The sequence below is a fragment of the Stegostoma tigrinum genome, chromosome 16 (genome assembly GCF_030684315.1).
Source record: "Stegostoma tigrinum isolate sSteTig4 chromosome 16, sSteTig4.hap1, whole genome shotgun sequence".
Taxonomy (NCBI): domain Eukaryota; kingdom Metazoa; phylum Chordata; class Chondrichthyes; order Orectolobiformes; family Stegostomatidae; genus Stegostoma; species Stegostoma tigrinum.
Window position 1 is genome coordinate 15,185,599 of NC_081369.1, and position 20,305 is coordinate 15,205,903.

The 20,305-nt window shown below is 41.0% G+C and overlaps 1 protein-coding gene across 1 annotated transcript in view; it reads left to right on the forward strand.

Moving 5' to 3' along the window:
- nup93 (nucleoporin 93) overlaps positions 1-20,305 on the forward strand; it is a 114,427-nt gene that overhangs the window by 12,425 nt on the left and 81,697 nt on the right. Inside the window, exons 2-3 of the mRNA XM_048547025.1 lie at positions 6,555-6,749; positions 8,000-8,117. Coding sequence (XP_048402982.1) covers positions 6,571-6,749; positions 8,000-8,117 — 297 coding nt within the window. The 5' untranslated portion in view covers positions 6,555-6,570. The remainder of the gene's footprint in view (positions 1-6,554; positions 6,750-7,999; positions 8,118-20,305) is intronic.

Below are 20,305 nucleotides of genomic sequence, written 5' to 3' on the forward strand. Positions count from 1 at the left end.
AGTCTTAACTTCTCCAGTGTCGTCTTATACCCTATCATCTTTTCCAGCCTTGATCTCCTTTTAATGTCCTTCATTCATCTGATCAGCTCTATAACTGGCTCTATGATTAGCTTTGGTCATCCATCTGTCTTTATTGCTGATTGTGTGTACCTCATGTGGAATTCATTCCTGTCTCAAGTCAAGAAGGTCCTGGGTTCAGGCCCCACTCCAGGATTTGGAGTTATTGATACAATTCCAGTTAATACTACAAGGTCTGCTGAGCTATTGGAAGTGCTGTGTTTTGGCTAAAGTTTTTAAAGCCAAAACTTAACCCTATCATGTGATTAGAAGGTAGCCATTTCAAAGGATACCGTTTCAAAGCCGTATTTTGAGATAAGATATCTTTGTGCTTATTACAGATGTCATGGATACAGAGATAATGCAGGAATGTAGGATTGACGGGTCTGAGTGGCCTACTCCTTTTGTTGCATATTAAGAACACTCTTTTCCATCTTCTGGAATATTTGCCACTAAGTCAATATCACAAGATCAGATTATCCAGTCATTATCACATTTGCAGTTTGTGTTCTTGCATGTAACCCAGCAGATGTAATGCAAGAGACACAATAGTGGCTACACTTCAAAATTACTGAAGTATTTTGATAAAAGGATGATTTATTCTGGTGAAAAGTCATCAGACTCGGCTGTGCTTTTCTTGCCACAGTTGCTGTCAGACCAGAGTTTCTCTGAAATTGTTTTCTTTAAAATGCTGTGAGATGTTTGACAATTGTGTAAAACACTGTATGAATGTTTCTTTCTTTCAGGATAAAAGGCATCTGGATGGATTTAGGGCGATATAGGCTCAATGTTGGCAAATGGGACTAAATTAATTTAGAATACCTGGTCAGCATGGATGACTTGGACCAAAGGGACTGTTTCCATGTTGTACAGCTCAATGACTGTATGGCTGTATGATCAGCTTTGTTCAGCCACTCACTTCAATTTTTCTTTGGAGCTCCTTCTGTAAAACCTCTACCTCATTCTTGTTTTTAACAAAAAATTCTCAGGATCCATCTGTTTGGCTGAGACTTTCATTATCTCATCAAATTTTTGTTACTGCAACTTGATTCTAAATCTTCCCATTTAAGCATTTTAGGAGTTTAAACATTAAAGGGCAGTATAAGTAAAAGCTGTTTGCCGTATATAAGCATGATTCCCTTGTAGAAACACACTTTTTAGATTGGAGGCAATTTAGTTGAAAGCCTGTTGTTTGGCTTTGTTTCCTGGCTCTGACAGAATGTCCCGAGACAAAGATGCATTGATCCTGTTATGTTGTCTGGTGCAAAGTCTGACATCAAAAGTTCATTTAAAAGCCACGGCCTATGGATTAAAAATGTTAAATAGATCAGGCTTTGCTTTTCACATGTCATCAGTGCTCCTGCCCTCCCACTCCCCAGCATTACTCCTCTTCACAGGCTGTAGATTCATACTGGAATGTAGATGCTTGAATCGAGGACTTCACCCAAGTTGTAATGTTTCATATGTGACTTGACAGTGAATATATATTGACAATTTGATTCAGAATTTAGTAACAACCAAACACTTTTTTGTGATAACATTGTCTAGAGCTGGATGAACACAGCAGGCCAAGCAGCATCAGGAGGAGTAGGAAAGCTGACATTTCAGGCCTAGACCCTTCTTCACTTGTGATCCTGTTTTCACCTGATTTTTGTCCAGATGTTTCTTTCAAGTAAAACTGAATGTATAATATTTGGTCGCAGGTGCTGTTCCTGATTTTCCTAGCCCGAGGTTAGTTGTACCATCCACTTATTTCCCCAGTTGGTAACTCGACATGCCACAGGAATTGAACCTATGCGTATACTGTTTTGTACTGTTTAGAAACATGTTTGGAGAGCTGTCAAAGTTTCACATCAGCTGCATTCCATGCAGTAAGATTAAGAATTTTAATTTCTGCTGCAAAGTAAGAGGGCTACATATTAAAACTAATTCAATGCATGTACTTCTCTATTTTTAGAGGTGAGATTAAGATGCAGTGGAAATTCATTCTTTAGAAATCTAATTTGTTATCACTTAAGTGGTGTGAAACACATCTACTTTAGGAATGAAATTGTTAAACATCCAAAATAAAAACTGGAAAAGCTCAGCAGGTCTGGCAATAATGTGTACACAGAAACAGTTAGAGTTGAGTCCAAAGACATTACTTCTGTACTTGCTGAGTTTTTCTGTCACATTATCTGTTTTTAAAGTTCAGATTTTTCAACAGCTGCCATTTTTTTGCTTACATTTGCTAAAAAGCTAGTTTGTTTTCGAAATGTACTTTAAGATTGACCTGGATTCTTGCACTGTATACAGATGTTGAGGTTGCTAAGCGATCATTTGAGTTTGTGTTGTAGTTAAAATCATTATTTTACATGTATGTCACTAGCTGCATCAATCCTTTTTTGTGTTGTATTGGTTTAAGGTGTTGAACTGAGTCTCATTAGTGAACTTGTTTTGATTTTCTGCTTTCTCAACTTTGAAAAATAAGTGGTGTCTTTTAGCTTCAAGTAGCTGTAAATCCGTTTTACATTTTTGGGCCACCTGATTTATGATTGATTGGCATGGATGGCACAGGCAAAAGGACAAGAGATCCGATCTGATCGCAATGGGGTTTCAAATCTGTAGGCTTTGAATCCAATCTGAAAATGAGTTTACAGGAATTGACACCTTATATCCTGCATTTAAGAGTGGATATGCTAAGCAAATTGTTTTCAATCTCCACTAGAAGCTGGAACTCCAATGCTACATACCCTGATCAAAGACTTTTGTGATATTGATTGCACTTGCTTATTTTAAAGTCTGTTGTTGATGACTTCTATTCATAATATGATTCTTCTTTTGTGTGATGTGGGCATTGCTGGCTGGACCGCATTTATTGTCCGTCCTTAGTTGTCCTTGAGAAGATGGTGGTGAGCTACCTTCTTGAACTGCTGCCATCCACCTGCTGTGGGTTGACCCACAATGCTATTAGGGAGGGAATTCCAGGATTTTATCCCAGTGAAGCAACAGGGATATATTGTGGCTGCATTGTGAATTGGAAAAACTAGCAGTTGGGCTCTTTACATGTGTAGGATTTATGTAAAATTTTCCCAGATGTCATTATAACGAAGCTGACATTTTAAAATCCTCCAAACCAAAACACTAAAATTTATATTCTAATTGGAATCGGGGAAGGAAACCCAAGTGCCATCAAATTTCTATGTTTTGACCTCAGAGTGTACAATTTCCATTGTACACTTAGAAAACACTTTTTCTGAAATAAGAGAAGAAAGAATTGTAGGTGCCGAAGATCTGGAACAAACCAAAACAAATTGCTGGAGAAACTCACAGGTCTGGCAGCATCTGTGGAGAGAAAACAAGGTTAGCATTGAATTTGACCCATTTTCAGAACTACTACACCTGGCTCAACTTTAACTCTTTTTTTTCTTTGCAGATGCTGCCAAATCTGACACATTTCTCCAGCAATTTCTGTTTTGGTTTGTTTCTGGAATAACAGCACTGTTTTCCATTGTGTAGCTGATATTGTCTTTTGGGAGACTGGGGAAAAGATTCATAGAAGTGCTACAATTGGCCTTTTCTCTGATATTTGACAACCTAACCACTCCTCTGCTCTTTGCTCACATGGTTTAATTTTTCTACACCCACAAATATTTTCCAATTTTATTTTGTATATATAGTTACTGTTGTTCTATTCTCACCATCTTTCAGGCAGTGTTTCTTAGATCATTATATCTTGCTGCATTTAAAAAAAAAGTTTCCCCATGTCACTCTTTTTTTTGCTGAAATCCTTAAATCTGTCATTAAGTTATTCATGCCACATGTAACAGTTTATAATTAGGACCCTCTCAAAACTCTGAACTTCTACCAGACCTCCTCTTAACCTATTTGGGTTGGAGAGCACATCTCCATGCTGTTCATGAAACTGAAGGAACTCCCATCCCTGTTACTGTTACAGTAACTTTCTTTAGTAACTTGTAACTCGAAGTCAAGCAATTTTTAATGATTAATTACAAAGACCACATGTTTATATTACATATACTGCCAATGTGACAACCTGTTTCTATATATTTACATATTTTAACTAACCTATTGGTTGGACCTGTTATGACAATAGACTAGGACAGGTGAGAATTGAATTTGGACCTTCTGACCCAAAGGTAGCATAGGTGTAGATTACATTTGGGGCACAGACAAGTTCTGAATGAATGCCACGACCAGAATGCATTGAAACACCAATTAATATGCTGTTAACACAATACTCCAACTGGAGCCAATTGAATGATTTATAAAAGATTATCATAATGACCTTGCTTGAGTTTATTTATGCCTTTATTAGTAAGGCCAATGATTCTGGAGGCTGTTTTTTTTAGTAGGCTTTTTCCACTTCACCTGCCATCTTAATGTATTTGTATATTTACATCTCCATGTATCCTGCATCCCTTTAAAATTGTACTCTTCAGTTTAAATTGATTGCCTTAATCTTCCCATCAAAATGCTTTGTTCCACATTTCTCTGCATTATATTTCATCTGCATGCATCAGTTGTCTTCACCAGTCTAATTGTTTCATCCATTCTGTTTTCTGCTTTTTATTATGTTTTAAGTTTCCTGATAGAATAGAGCTTACAAGATTCAATTTCATAAATCATTTATGTGAAAAAAGAGCAGTGGTCTTAAATTTGGATGCTGGAGAATCACTGGGATTTGTAGTCATTTTCAGACAGTTGCTTAGGAACCAGTTAAGCAAAATAAATATGTTGTCTTGGTGATCCTTCCAGTGACATTGGCAAAAGTGACCCACATGGAATGCAGCCATTTCGTTTTCTGAGATTCGTTGCAATACACTAAAAGTCACTTTCCCTGGACTGACATCCTGTTTATATTTTTAATATCTATGTATCACTTGCAATTCACATGGATGCATTTTAGAACTGGGCTGGCTGTCATTCATACTTGACTTTATTTAATGGCAAAACAGGCCTGCACTTTTGAGGCCTGAACTGCTTTCCGTTACTTATGACATGACCTTGTTGCCGATAATGATGCTTGCAATTTCGTTGACTCTTCAGACTTGTGATCATCTGTGACAAGGCAGTCACTATTAATGTCTAAAGGGCCTTCGTAAGGGTTTGAGCTGGAAATGAAGTGCAGATTTTGTTTTACACTTTGCATATTAGAGAGCTGCATTTGTTTGTATTGCCACATTATTTGTCCAACATCTGGTGTTGGGTGAGCCATATTTTTCCAAATTAAACAGAAAAGATTGGTCATTCATGCCTTGGCCTGAAAGCCATTACTCATGCCACTGATTCCAGATTGCTCCTTAGCCACTTATTGGGCTAAAATGAACTGTTTAAAATCTTGGAGTCCTATTTGTACCTGAGCTAAACAATGACTTTTACACCTGTGTCAAAGATTACCTACTTCTAACCTGCCTCCACTATTATTTCCTTCTGTATTGACTGCCAAAACAAATCCATTGGATTTGGCCCTTCCATACTAGACTATTCCAGTGGTCTCCAGGCTAATGCCTCATTTTTGACCCTGTGTAAATTACAAACATATGAATAAGGAACAAGAATAGGCCACTTGACCCTTTTTTGAGCCTTGTCTGTATTTGATGAGATCATGGCTGATCTGATTATAGGCTGATCTAAATTTCTGCCTCTCGTCGATTAATCTTTCATCCTCTTGGTAATCAAGAGCCAATCTCCCTCTGCCTTAATATAATTAAAGATTCTGCATCCACTGCCCTTTTTGAAGAAGGGAATTCCCAAGACGCTCAACTCGGAGAAAATGTTCACTTGTTTCTGTTTTAAGAGGATGTCCCTTGTTTTAGATCCTCCCATAAGAGGAACCATCCTCTTGTATGTTTCAAAAACATTTGACTCTTCCGAACTTCAGAAGAAACAGGAATGTTAGACCTCAAAGCATTATTTTGAAAACAAAATGTGATTTGCACATGCCATGATATTTTGGGTCTATCAAGTATTACTTTGTAAGTGAATGCCCACTGGACTCTGTCATTTAATATATGCACCTCTGAGTGTCTGGCAAGTGTGCGCCTGTGCCTGTGTAGCCTTTGGTCAAGACAGTTTCAGGTCATCAAAAGCTCAGTGGCCCACATGGTATCCAATAAAACATTCCACTCATCTAACATACTCCTGATCTGGAACTCCCAACAATTTAAAATTCTTATTTTCATGATCCAGTTGTTTTATAATCGGGTGTCTCCCCATCTTCAGCCTTACCACAGCCCCAAACCATTTCCTTTCCGTTTTGGTGCCTGTGTCCTTCAATCTTTTGTTAAGCCTAAATTGTAATGTTTTCTCCTTGAAGCTCTATGCCTCTTTGCTTGCCTCTGAAAATTTTGATGGTCTCCTTTTTAGCTTGGTATGTGTTTTTCATTGTCTCTGAAGCATCTACAGCAATCTTTCCAAATTAAAAGCACCACACAAATTTTTGTGTAAGCTGTCTCCCAGTATGGCTTTAATTTTGTTTTGTTTACTTTCTGCAGAATTTGAGTATTTATTATGGATGTAGAAGGTTTCGGCGAATTGTTACAGCAAGCTGAGCAGCTTGCAGCAGAAACTGAAGGGGTGTCTGAGCTTCCACATGTAGAAAGAAACCTGCAGGAGATTCAGCAGGCTGGAGAGGTCTTGCGATCAAGGACCTTGACACGCACCTCACAGGAAACAGCAGATGTCAAAGCGTAAGTATGAGTGCTGACTTTCATGAGGAACATGTTGAATTCTTACTGTAGATATTACATGAAAATGCTTTAAATTTTATTCATGGTGTTTCATGATTTTGTATAATTATTTAATATAAACTGCAACAGTGCACTAATTATGTTTAGTGAATCCATTTGTATAAAATATGACCAGTTGTTCTCCTATGATGCTTATGTTAAATCAGGCAATCTACTGTTTCTGATGGCAAGTTTTGATTGATTTTTGTTGTTAAGATGGAAACATGAGCTTTTAAGTTTTCTTATGAAGGTCCTTGACTATTCACCAATCCACAGTAAAGCGTCTCTTTGTTAAACTGTAGGGTGAGGCTCCACAAAATATACTTCAGCTGCCGCAGATCATATGTACTGTTAGCACCAAATTTGATCATCTAGCTGTACAGCCAACCTGGCTAGAATGGCTTTCCCCACACATCTTTTTTTTCAAGGCTACAAAGTCTAAATGTTAAGTAAATTGTTGATCAGTTAGTTTAATTTGTTTGAGAGAAAGTTGGAGATTGGAAGGCGCTTTGTTATTTGTCAGACTGAAATGTTAGGGCTTTTTCTCTTTCTAATTGATTTGTTTTTCATAAAGTGTTCCTTTTAGTTGTGTATTGGATGTGAAAAAGCCACGTGAAAAATGTATTGAGACTATTTCGGATCTGGGAGAAAGACCTCCCTTCTCTGGTGAACAGATTCTTGTGAAAACCATTGGCTTCATTTTACTGAAAGTACATAACCACAGGAAAGAAATATTTAGATGCTAAATTTCAGTCTTTACTGAAGGGTTGTTTTATCTTGAATGTACCTTCAATTTTTGAAATAACCTACTTTTCACTACTGCGTCAAATAACAATCTGTTGCCGTGATGGCAGATGAGCAATTCTGTACCTTGGTTTGTTTTAGTGCTACTCCATAATCCAATGTCACTTAGCAAACGAGAGCGAACTGCATCTGTGGCTCTGGCTGAAATTGGAAAAATGTGGCGACATGCTAGTATTCCTCATGTTATTGCCAAAGCTGTGCAATTATCTCTTTTTTTTTGTTATTTTTTTTAAACAGCATGTAACATTCCTTTTGATACATTGAATTGAAAAAGATTTACAGAACATAAGGTTGATGCAACATAATTGTTAATGCACAGTGAACCAACGTAGAGTTGCAATAATTGTTGATAAGCAAACTTTGCAAATGTTGAGTTTCTCCTCCCCCCCTTTTTTTTCTTTAAACAGGTCCATTCTACTGAGTTCTAAAGGATTAGATATCTCTCACATTTCTCAACGATTGGAAAGTCTCAGTGCAGCTACGACTTTTGAGCCTCTTGAACCAGTGAAGGACACAGATATACAGGTAAATGGGATTCTGTCAGTCTGCTGTCTTGAGTAAAGATGATGATCCTGTGAATATTGAGTATAAAATGTATGCAAATTAAGTTATACGTTGACAAGAAAAATAGATGAAATTTGAAATATGGAATAGGAATTCTTTTCATTCTGGCCAGTCCCCACTGTTATCACTGGTTATGAACTTGGTTGGCTATCATTTGTTTTAGCTTTCCTACTGTGGTAGAAAACTTTGCTGATGGTTGTCACTTGTTCCATTTTCATTAGGTTGAGAATTAATAAAGCAGTAATTGAGAAACAAACTCTGGTTGTGGGCAGTACTAAATGAAAACCATTAGAACTGTGATTGCTATAAATCAGAGACAAAAATAGAAATTGCTGGAAAAGCTCAGCAGGACTGGCAGCATCTGCGGAGAGAAATCAGTTAAAGTTTCAGGTCGAGTGACCCTTCCTGAGAACTGAGTTCTGTCGACATACCAGATTTGCTGAGCTTTTCCAGCAATTTCTGTTTTTATCTCTGGTTTTGGACACCCCTTCACTGCATTTTACTTTTGATCATGGATCCAAAATTTCAGTCCTTTTAACCAAGGAATTGTTGTTTTTTAATTTTGGTGTTTTCATCAATCAGTCACAAGCCGCATCTCCATTTCCTACCTACTAACCTCATCCCGCCTCCTTGACCTGTCCGTCTTCCCTGGACTGACCTATCCCCTCCCTACCTCCCCCACCTATACTCTCCTCTCCATCTATCTTCTTTTCTCTCCATCGTTGGTCCGTCTCCCCCCTCTCTCCCTCTTTATTCCAGAACCCTCTCCCCATCCCCCTCTCTGATGAAGCGTCTAGGCCCGAAACATCAGCTTTTGTGCTTCTGAGATGCTGCTTGGCCTGCTGTGTTCATCCAGCTTCACACTTTGTTATCTTGGATTCTCCAGCATCTGCAATTCCCATTATCTCTAGTCACAATGTTGACATATTTTTCTCTTTTTAACTAATTCTTAGGAAAATTGTCATTCAGAATGTAGACATTCTTCAATGAAAAATGTTCATTGGAATTACAAAGCAGTAATCTAAGGGTTTTAACAATGACCTTAAGTACAGTCAAGTTCTGTTTTAAAAACATACTGTGTGTAATGCTGCTTTTATGGGCAATTTTATTTGGGTTTTGGTCAAATGTTGACTTATGTACCTGTATGCATAGATTTATTGCAAGTTTGAAGAGAGCTTGTGATGTCTAAAATCAAGAACTTGTTTTGCTAGTTTCTGCAATAGTTATTATGTATACATTAAGATGAGTGGTCAATTTTGGGAATTTTTATTTAGTTCCATCCCATCAATTGTTCAGTTCAAAATTAGCAGTAACTTCTAACACTGTATGGTAGTTCAGTGAGATGTTTCTCTCTCCCTGTGTGGGTGGGAGACCAAATTAATACTTCACAGAAACAGAATGTTAACACTCAGTTGTGTTGTTGACCTGTCGAAGTCTGTTGCATATTGTTGGTAAGAAGATTGACACTTGTAGAAGCATTAAGGGACATGCTTTTCTTGTGGTCCACCTATGTTTTAATTTCTTAAATTTGGCTAACCAGAAATAGCTCTGCATGTGTATGATGTACTAATAACAAAGCTTGAGGTTTCTTGGACTGAAATTAGTGGCAGTGAGCGAGTAGGTTTCTTGTGGAAAATGAAGTAAAACTGCTACAAAAGGAGCAGCTTTAGCAGGTCTTATTCGAATATCCTAAAATGATAACCTACTGCTAAGTGAATCAGAGGCCTGTACTAATCTTTCATGGATTTCAGTGAGGCAAAGTAAACTGTCTGTTTCCCATATTATGACACTGGTTGTTGCAATATATAAAACATGGATTTTTTTAAAAAAATGTGTCCATCTGGTGTCGACATCCCTGGTGAGGCCAGTGTTTATTACGCACCACTGATATTTGTTAATTTGAGTGGCTCAAATCATTTCAGAGAGCAGGTATGAGGCAATCTACATTCTTGTAGCTCAGAAGGGAAAAGGATGACAAACTTTCTTTATTGAAGTGTATTAGTTAACCAGTTGGCACTTTAGAACAATCCAGGAACCAAGTGACCATTGAATTTGTGTTATAGTGTTTTGAATCATATTTTAACTTGTACATCACTGGTTGCATTAATCTCTTGCATTTCGTATTATTTTAAGATGTTGAACTGAGTCTCATCTGGTACCTTTGTTCTGGTTTTCTGCTTTTTTAACTTTGAGAAGTAAATGGCGACTGAGATGCTTTTCAGCTTCAAATAACCTTAAATTCATTTTGCATTTAGTATTGTGCTTATTGGGCAGCCTGATCTATAATACTGAGTAGCATGGATGCACGAGTTAAAGGGCAAGAGATCAGACCTGATCATCATGTGTTTTCAGTTTATAGGCTTTGAATCCCATCTGTGAAAGTGAGACTACAGAAGTTAATGGCATCTCATTTCCTGTATTTATGAAAAGAAGTGTGGATATGCTAAGCAAATATTTTTTCTAGCTTTCTTAGCTATTTCACATCAGATTTATCTTATTTAATTCAAATGCCACAGTTACGCTGGTAGGATTGGAGATAGTTTACAGATCGTTAGTGCAGCCCATTACTTGTCTTGTAACAACCACTATGCTACCATTCCCCATAAAAGCATTCTTCATTGTGATATTAAAAGAACAATTTGATAGAATATCGAACAGGGTAACTGTTTCTTGATTTTCTATTACTGCAACATATGGTGTGGAATTTGGTCCCTTCAGTGCTAGTGTAATGATTACTGTAATCCAGTAAAAGGCCCAATTTGTATTCTGAAAATGCATGTTTTGTTCTTTGAATGGTGCTCCATCAATTCTGCAGCTAAATAGCCAATTGAACTTGAATATGCAATTTAATTTGTGACAATTGGTACTGTCACTTTCTTTGTGCAGGAATGCACCATACTGACTTAATGTATGATAGGTATAACTTGCCTTAACCAGCCTTTTCCTTGCCAATTCTAATTAGAAATTAGAACTGTACAGCGGAAGAGTGGGCTGTTTAGCCCACAATGTTGTACTGACCGTGACACCAAATGAAACTAATCCCTTTTGCCTGCCATTGGTCCATATCCCTATATTCCTTGCGTATTCATGCGCTTATGTAAAAGTCTCTTAAATGCCCCTACTATATCTGCCTCCACCCACCATCCCTGGTAGTACATTCCAGATTGCTACCACTTGCTATGTAAACAAAAAAAAATTGCCCTTCATGTCTCCTTTTGAACTTCCCCTCTAACCTTAAATGCATGCCCCAAAGTATTAGCCATCTCAACTCTGGAAAAATGATTTTGATCATCGACCCCTAAATCTGTGTATATCATAACTATATAGATGTCCATCAAGTCTCCCCTCAGCCTGCACTGCTCAAGAGAAAACAACCTGAGTTTTTCTAGCCCCTCCTTATAGCTCATACCTTTTAATTCAGGCAGCACCCTGTAAAACTTCTGCACCCACTCCAAAGCCTCCATCCTTTCTGTAATGTGGCAAGCAGAATTGAACACAGTATTCTAAATGTGGCCTACCAAAGTCTTGTAAAGCTACAATGTGACATCCTAACCCTTGTACTGAATTCCTTGACTAATAAAGGCAAGCATGCCACCATGTCTGCTTGCACGGCTGCTTTCAGGGAGCTATGGACTTGAACCCCAAGGTTCTTCTGTACATCAGTGCTGTTCAGGATCCTGTATAACTATTATTAACTGAATATTGTTCCTTAACATTTGAACTCCCAAAGTGCAGCACCTCACACTTAACTGGATTATGGGATCTGCCCATATCTGTAACTGATTCATATCCTGCTGTATCCTTTGACTTATTCTTATACATCATCCACAACTCCACTGATCCTATGATCATCTGCAAATTTACTAACCCATCTATCTACATTTTCATAAAAGTCATTTACATAAATCACCAAACAGCAGAGGTCCCAGTACAGATCCATGCAGAATACCGCTAGTCACGGATCTCCAGGCTGAAAAGCCTCCTTCCACCAATGTCCACTGCCTTCTGTGCGTAAGCCAATTCTGAATCCATACGGCCAAGTCACCATAGATCCCATGCATTTTTAACCTTCTGGATGAGCCTACCATGAGGGACCTTGTTGAAAGCCTTGCTAAATTCCACATAAACAAGCTCCATTGCCTCATCGATCACCTTCATCACCTCATCAAAAAAATCAAGTTAGTAAGACATGACCTGTCCTGCACAAAACCATGCGGTCTGGCCTTAATTAGGCCATGCTTTTCCAAATGTGTGTAAATCCTGGTGTGTTGCATCCGTCAGTCTCGAGACCATGGATCTGCGCCTGAAGAGTTTTGATTCAGGTGCTGGTGGTAGCGCAGCGTCTATTGTGGCTGTACAGGCCCACACAGGAGTGACAGTCTCGGTTGCAGCGACTGCATTTGAAGACGCTCTCTTCCACTGTTGCTTTCTTTCTGTCAAGTGTGCTTTTCCTCAGCGACAAGCCTCAGTTTCTTTTCTTCTCGCTCCAGCCCTCGGCGTAGTTCCCGTCTCCAGCGTGAACGATCTTTTACAACGTCTTCCCATCTCTCGACGTCCAGGTCCATTGACATCATATCCCTTTTGCAGACGTCCTTGAAACGAAAATGAGGTTGTGCTCGTGCTCTCTTGCCGATGGCCAGTTTCCCGTACAAATCTTTTGGGGTCCTCCTGTCCAGCATACAATGTACGTGACCCAACCAGCAGAGGTGGCATTGTTGGAGTAGGGTGAAGAGGCTGAGTACCTGGGCATGGGTGAGGACTTCAGTGTTGGTGCCTCAGTCGGTCCACTTGGTGTCCAGAATGCATCTCAGGCTGCGAAGGTGGGGAGCGTTGAGACGCTGCTCTTGTCTGGAGTAGATGCTCCAGGTCTTGTTGCCGTAAAGCAGTGTGCTGAGGATGCACGCCCTGTTGACTGCAATCTTGGTGTTCGTAGTCAGCTTTTTGTTCTCCCAGACACTCTCGGTCAGCCTGGCGAATGTGGAGGCGGCTCATTTGATCCATCTGTTGATCTCGGAGTCCAGGGAGAGCCTGTCTGTGTTGGGGGAGCCGAGGGATGTGAATTCGTGGACTACCTCCAGCTCATAGTTGTTGATGGTGATGACGGGGGTGGGGTGCTCCACGCCTTGACCCAGCACTTTGGTCGTCTTCAGGCTAATGGTCAGGCTGAATTCCTGGAAGGCTCTTGAGAGGTTGTCCATGAGGCGCTGCAGTTGCTGTTCGGAGTGTGCTGCCAATGCTGCATCATCTGCAAACAACATGTCTCTAATGAGTACTTCACAAACCTTGGATTTTGCCCTCAGCCAGGGCGGACTGAACAGCTTCCCGTCCGATCTGGTGTGGAGGCAGACACCATCTGATGTTCCAAATGCGTGTTTCAGCATGACTGCGAAGAAGATGCCGAACAGGCTGGGGGCAAGCTCACAGCCCTGCTTCACACCGCTGCGGATGTTGAAAGCCTCCAAGAAGAGCCGTCAAATTAAACGACGCCTTTCATATCCGCGTGAAATGAATGGACTGTTCTGAGGAGTCTCGGAGGACAACTAATCCTGGTGAGGATTTTGAACAAGCCGTCTCTGCTCACGGGTCAAATGCCTTCGTGAGGTCAATGAAAGCGACGCAGAGTGGTTGTCTTTGCTCTCGGTATTTCTGTTGTAGGTGTCAGAGGGAGCAGATCATGTCGATTGTGGAGCGTTTTGACCTGAAACAGCACTGAGATTCGGGGTATACCCTTCTGGCGATTTTCTGTAGTCTGTTCAGGACCACGTGGGTGAAGGCCTTCCCAACGATGCTCAGCAGCAAGATTCCTCTAGTTGTTACAGTGGCTTCTGTCCCTTCGTTCTTATAGAGGGTGACAGTGTTGCAGTCTCTCATGTCTTGCTGCACCGTTCCCTTGTTTTCCCTGGAGTAGAGTTCTGAGTAATGCTCCACCCATCTCTCCGTCTGCTTGCTTTTGTCTTTGATCTTCCCTGTCCTGGATTTTAGTGGAGCTGTCTTGCTCTGGGTTGGACCGATGGCTTTCTTGATCCCCCTCATACATTCCATGTATGTTGCCTGTGTCAAATGATAACTGGATGCTTTCGCATAGTTGTAGCCAGTAGTCATTTGCACAGCATCTGGCTGTCTTCTGTGCATTGGTTCTTGCTGTCCTCAGCGCTTGCAGTGTTACCTTGGTAGGTTGGTGTTTGTGTTTCAACAGTGCAGCACGCTTCACCTCACCGGTTGCGTTGAGCTCATTCGCGTTTGCTTCGAACCAGTCCTGTGTTTTTGCTCTGCTTCTTCCTGAAGGTCTTCAACGTGGTGCTGTGGATAGTGTCCCTAACAGAGTCCCTCCTCTGCTGAGCAGCTCCTTCTGGTGGGTCTGCAAGGAGGGCGTCCTCCAGTGACTTGATGAATACTGCTACTTTGTTTGAATGTTGGGTCGTAGTAGCATTGACACGCAGCTTCCCTGCAGGCTTGGCGTAGTGCATCATCTTTGGTTGGAGTCTGAGTTTGTAGCAAACCAGGGAGTGATCCGTGTCACAGTTGGCACAATGAAAGGACCAAGCCATGAGCATGTTTTTCAGGTGGCTGCGTCTTGTGAGGATCAGGTCTAGCTAGTGCCAGTGTTCAGAGCGGGGATGTTGCCATGAGACTTCGTGCTGAGCTTTGGCCTGGAAGTAGGTGTTGGTAATACACAGTTCGTGGAGCATGCAAACCTCGAGCAGTCGTTGTCCATTTTCATTCATGTTGCCGATCTCATACTGTCCCAGACAGCCTGGCCGGGAGTTGTGGTCGGCACCCACTCTGACATTGAAGTCGCCAAGTAGCAGCAACTGTTCCTGATTCGGGATTGCCTGTATTTTCCTTGAAAGCTGGTCGTAAAACTCACCCTTTGCATCTTGTGTGGAATTGAGGGTTGCGGCATAAGTGCTGATAAGGTTGACAGGCCCATCAGGGGTGTGCAGTCGAAGTGAGAGGATCTAGTCTGATCCATCTTTGCTGGGTCAACAGCGAGTTCTTCACGGCAAAGCCAGCACCATGCTCTCTGGTCTCGTCTATGCCTTTCCCCTGCCAGAAGAAGGGATAGTCTCTCACGTAAGGTCCCCGATTCTGGGAGCCTTGTCTCTTGGAGTGCTGCAACGCCCACTTGGAGTCGTAGCAGTGATTAACAACAGACTGCTGTCTTACGGGTGTCACTGATCTCTCAAAGGTCGTCTGGTAGACCAGTTGTGATGGTCTGTATGTTCCAACATCCAAGTCTGAATGCTGGCTTCTTTCCTTGTTTCCTTTTGTTGTTTTGCTTGGTGCAGTGTTTACAGCCCGCAATTCAGGATACTTGTATCCCTAAGCCCCACGCACCTAGTGGAGTGGGCGGACTGTGGCGGGACAGCACCTAATTGGCTGGGGGCTGCCCAGCTTGAGGCGGGGGTAGCTGTCCAGCGAGGCGCGATGGCCTCTCCCTCCGTCGAGAGCAAGGTGCCAGGGGTTGCTTTACGCCAATCGAGTGAGGCTTATAACTGGTATACTGCTGCTTTCCGTGGTTGCCACCACAGTGAGGCGATGCTGGAGTGTCCTCTCCAGGACATAGGCCTGGGCAGGGTTTTTTGAGAGATCGGCAGTTGCCCACGCAGTACGTCTCCCCTCTCCATGTCACCAGTGTTGTCCAAGGGAAGGGCAGGGGCCGATGCAACTTGGCACTGGTGTCGTCGCAGGAGTTGCCAGAACGAGGTTGGGTATAACATTGGACTGTCTTAGGGACTGCAGCTCTGGATTTACCTTCAGGGTTTACTCCTGAAGCCTTTCCCGTGATTGGGTATAGCCGCAGGGTAGCGCAGGTTTAGAATCAGAGTTTTCCTTCTCTTAAGCAATTTAAAATGTAAGATGTAAAGATTTAATGTTAAGAAATGTAAAAAAAAATATAGTGAACAGTGTGCACTTTTGCTGTGCATACATGGAGCCATTCACATTAATTTAGCTTTTTTTTCCCTTCTCTTATTCGAACTTAAGAGAGTTCAACTTCCTTTCCACTGCCGCATTCACACTCAGGGCTTTCCAGCCCTCGTCGTGTCTCTGCTGGTGCCCTGCTGTGAGCTGTCGGACTGGCCCAATCTTGCTGGCACTGTCTCACCGGCCCTTGCTCGCCACATCACTCTTGATCGGCCGCCGTTGCTCTGGCCCACGCTCGATCCGCCATTGCTGCTGGACAAAGCCCACACGTTCAGCTCCCGTCATGTGATTCCCGGTCACGACCTGGCTCCTTCCCGACTCCTTAGGTAAGGAATTACAAGTGGGGGGGGGGGGTTTGAACTACTATAAAGAGAGAGAGAAGGGAAAAACAAGGAAGGAAAGACAAAGAAAGAGCGAGACAGAGAACTGATAATCCTATCCCTTTAGAATTCTCTCCAATAGCTTCCCAACCCCTGATGTGAGATTCACTGGTCTGTAGTTTCCTGGATTATCCATGTTTTCTTTAAACAGAGGAACAACATTAGCTACTCACCAGCCCTCGGGGACCTCTCCAGTGGCTAGTGAGGATACAAAAAATCTCCGGTCAAGGCCCCAACAATCTCCTCTGCCTCTCTCAATAACTTGGGCCCTAGGGACTGTAGGATTGAGCAAAAGAACCCCTAATTCAAAATCCTGGACTTTGCAGATAACTTTTTAAAAAATAAAAGGTGGGTAGGCTATGCTGTTGGAAAATTACATAGGCAGAAATAGCTGCTTGTAACCAAATGTTCAGCCTGCAAATCCAATTCACACCTCAACTCTTAAAAAACAATTAACCAGACCTAAGAAACCAACTTAACCCAGACATTATGGAGCTTTTACAGGCATCAAGACACTTAACTTCAAATATTATTCATTTGTAGAAATACTGGATATTCCACTTAATCAGAATACTACTCTAAACTATCAGAAGTCAGTTCACCTCACAGGGGACAACAGAAACACAATGGATATCACCGATTTGAGAGGAGGTAATGTAGCACAGAGTCTGCTAGCCTGATCTGGGGGAGAGGGAGAATCTTTCCGAAAACAAGCTTCTGCAGAAACTGAGGAGAGGGATCTGAAAGAGCTACCATCTCGAGAGTGCTCCCCACAGCAATCTCCAGAAGCGAGATCAAAAACGGCTACTCTCCCAATGAACTGTCTGCACAGCTGCCTCTGAAGCACTGGCTACAGCCAGGTTTATTTCAAAATTGCACTTATCCCCAGTAGTGAGCGCTTATTCTCGATCCTTAAGTATCCAACCTAGCTTGCAGTGAGGGGAAAAATGGGTGGTGAAAAGCAAGGAACTCCAAGGTTGGGAAGTCTGATTAAAACCCTATTGTTTCGTTTTCAGTAGTATTTAATCTGTATTTAATTTAATAGTATATATTAATATTTCTGAATAACTGAGTGTCAGTTTCACTGTTTTGTATTTGCCTTTTTATTTCTTGTAATATATTCACCTTTGTATTATTTTTCTTGTTAATATATTTGCCTTTTATTTCTTGCGATATACTCAATTTTGTATTTAATAAACGCAGAGATTCTCTGCCCTGAAACACCTGTCCACTGCCGTCTTCACTTCACATTCCTAAATTAAATCCAGTGACAGAACCAGGGATCTAGGGGTGATCTGAACCACCTAAAACAGCAGCAGTTTTACTGATCAAATCCTGAATCCCTACAGAATTATCCACCTTAATACTCCTCAATCCAACTCCACTTCTTTCTTTGATATCAAAATGCCCCAGCATATTAACATGCTCCACACAAATGTCACTATTCTCCACATCCTATTCCTGGGTGAATACTGATGCAAAGTACTCATTTAGGATCTCGCCACATTCTCTGCCTCCAAGCACAAGTTCTCTCCTTTATCTTTCAGCGGTCCTACCTTCCTAGTTATCCTCTCTTTAATACATCTATAGAATGCATTGGGATTGAAGGTAACTTATTGTAATATTGTATATAAATACACTTTTTAATAGTTTCAATGAATTAAACTTTCAGTGAAAGACTTAAGAAGGCAAGATCAAACTTTTATTCCTGATCCTTCTTGCATCACAAGGCAGCTGATTAACCAGGCAAACTAAAGAGCAGTTTTACTATTGTGGGATTGGGTAAGGTAGGGTGTGAAGCTAGAGTAACATAGTTGGCAGATGATGGTCAGATGGTAATAGTAAGACAAAGAAAAGCTTTCAACACGTTTCCTGAAACAAGCAATTTTCAATTACAATGGACATCCATTGATTTCAAAATGATCAGCAGTCAACTATCAAAATGTTAGTGCCATTTTACAGTACTTGGGGTTACATTTTGTCTGCGGTTTCTAAGCTGAGTTGTAGCTTTATTGGCAATTTTTTTGAATACCTACAGTATGGCTTAATTGTTTATTTAAAGTGGCACAAAACCCAGATGTGATCCAAGTTTATTGAATGTTTTGTTGCCTTGTAACTGTTGATTTTTAGTTCTAACTGTGAATACCCATTTTCCATGCGTCACCTTGAGTATTCTGGTGGTGACTATGTTTTTACTTGCAACCAGAAGGCTAGCAGTTTGGATAGGCATGTCTGTAGTGTTTTTGATTAATCAGTTAGGGAAAATTAGCTGAGTGACTTTTTTTGGGTAGGAGAGGCAGAGGGGAGGATCCAAGCTGAAAAATGCTTTTAAATCAGCTGACCAGATCGCAACTGGTAGTATTGAGAAACCTGACCTCCAGTAACTTCAGTTAGTGACTGAAGGAGGCAGTGTGGGTGTAGCAAATAGCGTGAAACAATAAAATGCCAGAATTTTAAACACTTAAAGCTTGATGGAGAGTATATTGTAAAATACTCCCCACAAATTATTTGCGCTCTCAATTTGCTGTTCCCGTACAGTTGAGGAGGAGGCACATGGTATCTGAATATTTGTGAAAGTAATTCTTTTATAAAGTGCAGTGTACCTTTTTAGGAAGTTGTAACCTCTGAATATTCTATACATCACTGGCTCTTTTCCTTTTGAATAAAAAAGTGCTTCCTTGGGCTGGATTGTTGATCAAAATATGAATGCTACTAGAGTCATAGTCATAGAATCGTACAGCATGGAAACAGACCCTTCAGTCCAATCAGTCCATGCTGACCATAATCCCAAGCTAAACTAGTCCTGCCTGCCTGCTGCTGGCCCATGTCCCTCCAAACCTTTGTTATTCATGCCATCCACATGTCTTTTAAACACTGAAATTGTGCCCGTGTCCACCACTGCCTCAGGAAGTTAATTCTACATGTGAACCACGCTCTACTCTTTTTTTAAAAACACATCCTTTCGTGTATTTCGTGGGCTCACAGAGTCGAGGGATTCTCAGCAAGCCTACGCTCTTTCCTAACATCCAGTCTGTTAATTAGGTATCAAATATCTTTGATCAAGGGAACCTTCCTGTACTGCCATCCCCTCCTTTCTGCAGCACACCCTACCAGTGGTTGAAAGCTGGCAACATAGTGACAGGCTTTATCTGCAATTGGGTTAGTGGTCCCGCTGTGGTGAAGTGATGCCATTTGTGATCCTTTGTCATCTAAGGATCTCAATTGGTATTGGAATGAGAAGGTCAACCTTTGTTAATCTCTGTCCGTAATATCTCTCTCCTATCTCTTGGCCAGTATTATTTCCAAATGCACTTTCATTTTTAATAATATTTTAGATTTGGATTTTATTGTCATGTACTGAAGTACAGGAGTACAGTGAAAAGCGTGTAATGTCGCCATGCATGGCACCATCTTAGGAACGAAGGTATTTGGGTACAAAAAACTTAGGTACAAAATGGTAAAAGAGAGAAAGAAAGTTTAAAAAGTTAAAGATGACAGACCACCATAGTTTCAGTGGAAAAATAAAGAAATAAGATAATAGTTAATGTTAAAGTCCTCCTTAATTAGTTTAAAGTCTTATAGATATTTCTATAACCAATGTGTTTTTGAAGTCACAGGCAGTGAACTAGAAACTAGTCTGGCATGGCCTTGCTTTTATAGAACATAGAACAATGCAGCGCAGAACAGGCCCTTCGGCCCTCGATGTTGCGCCGACCTGTGAACTAATCTAAGCCCCTCCCCTATACTATCCCATCATTATCCATTTGCTTATCCAAGGACTGTTTAAATGTCCCTAATGTGGCTGAGTTAACTACATTGGCAGACAGGGCATTCCACGCCCTT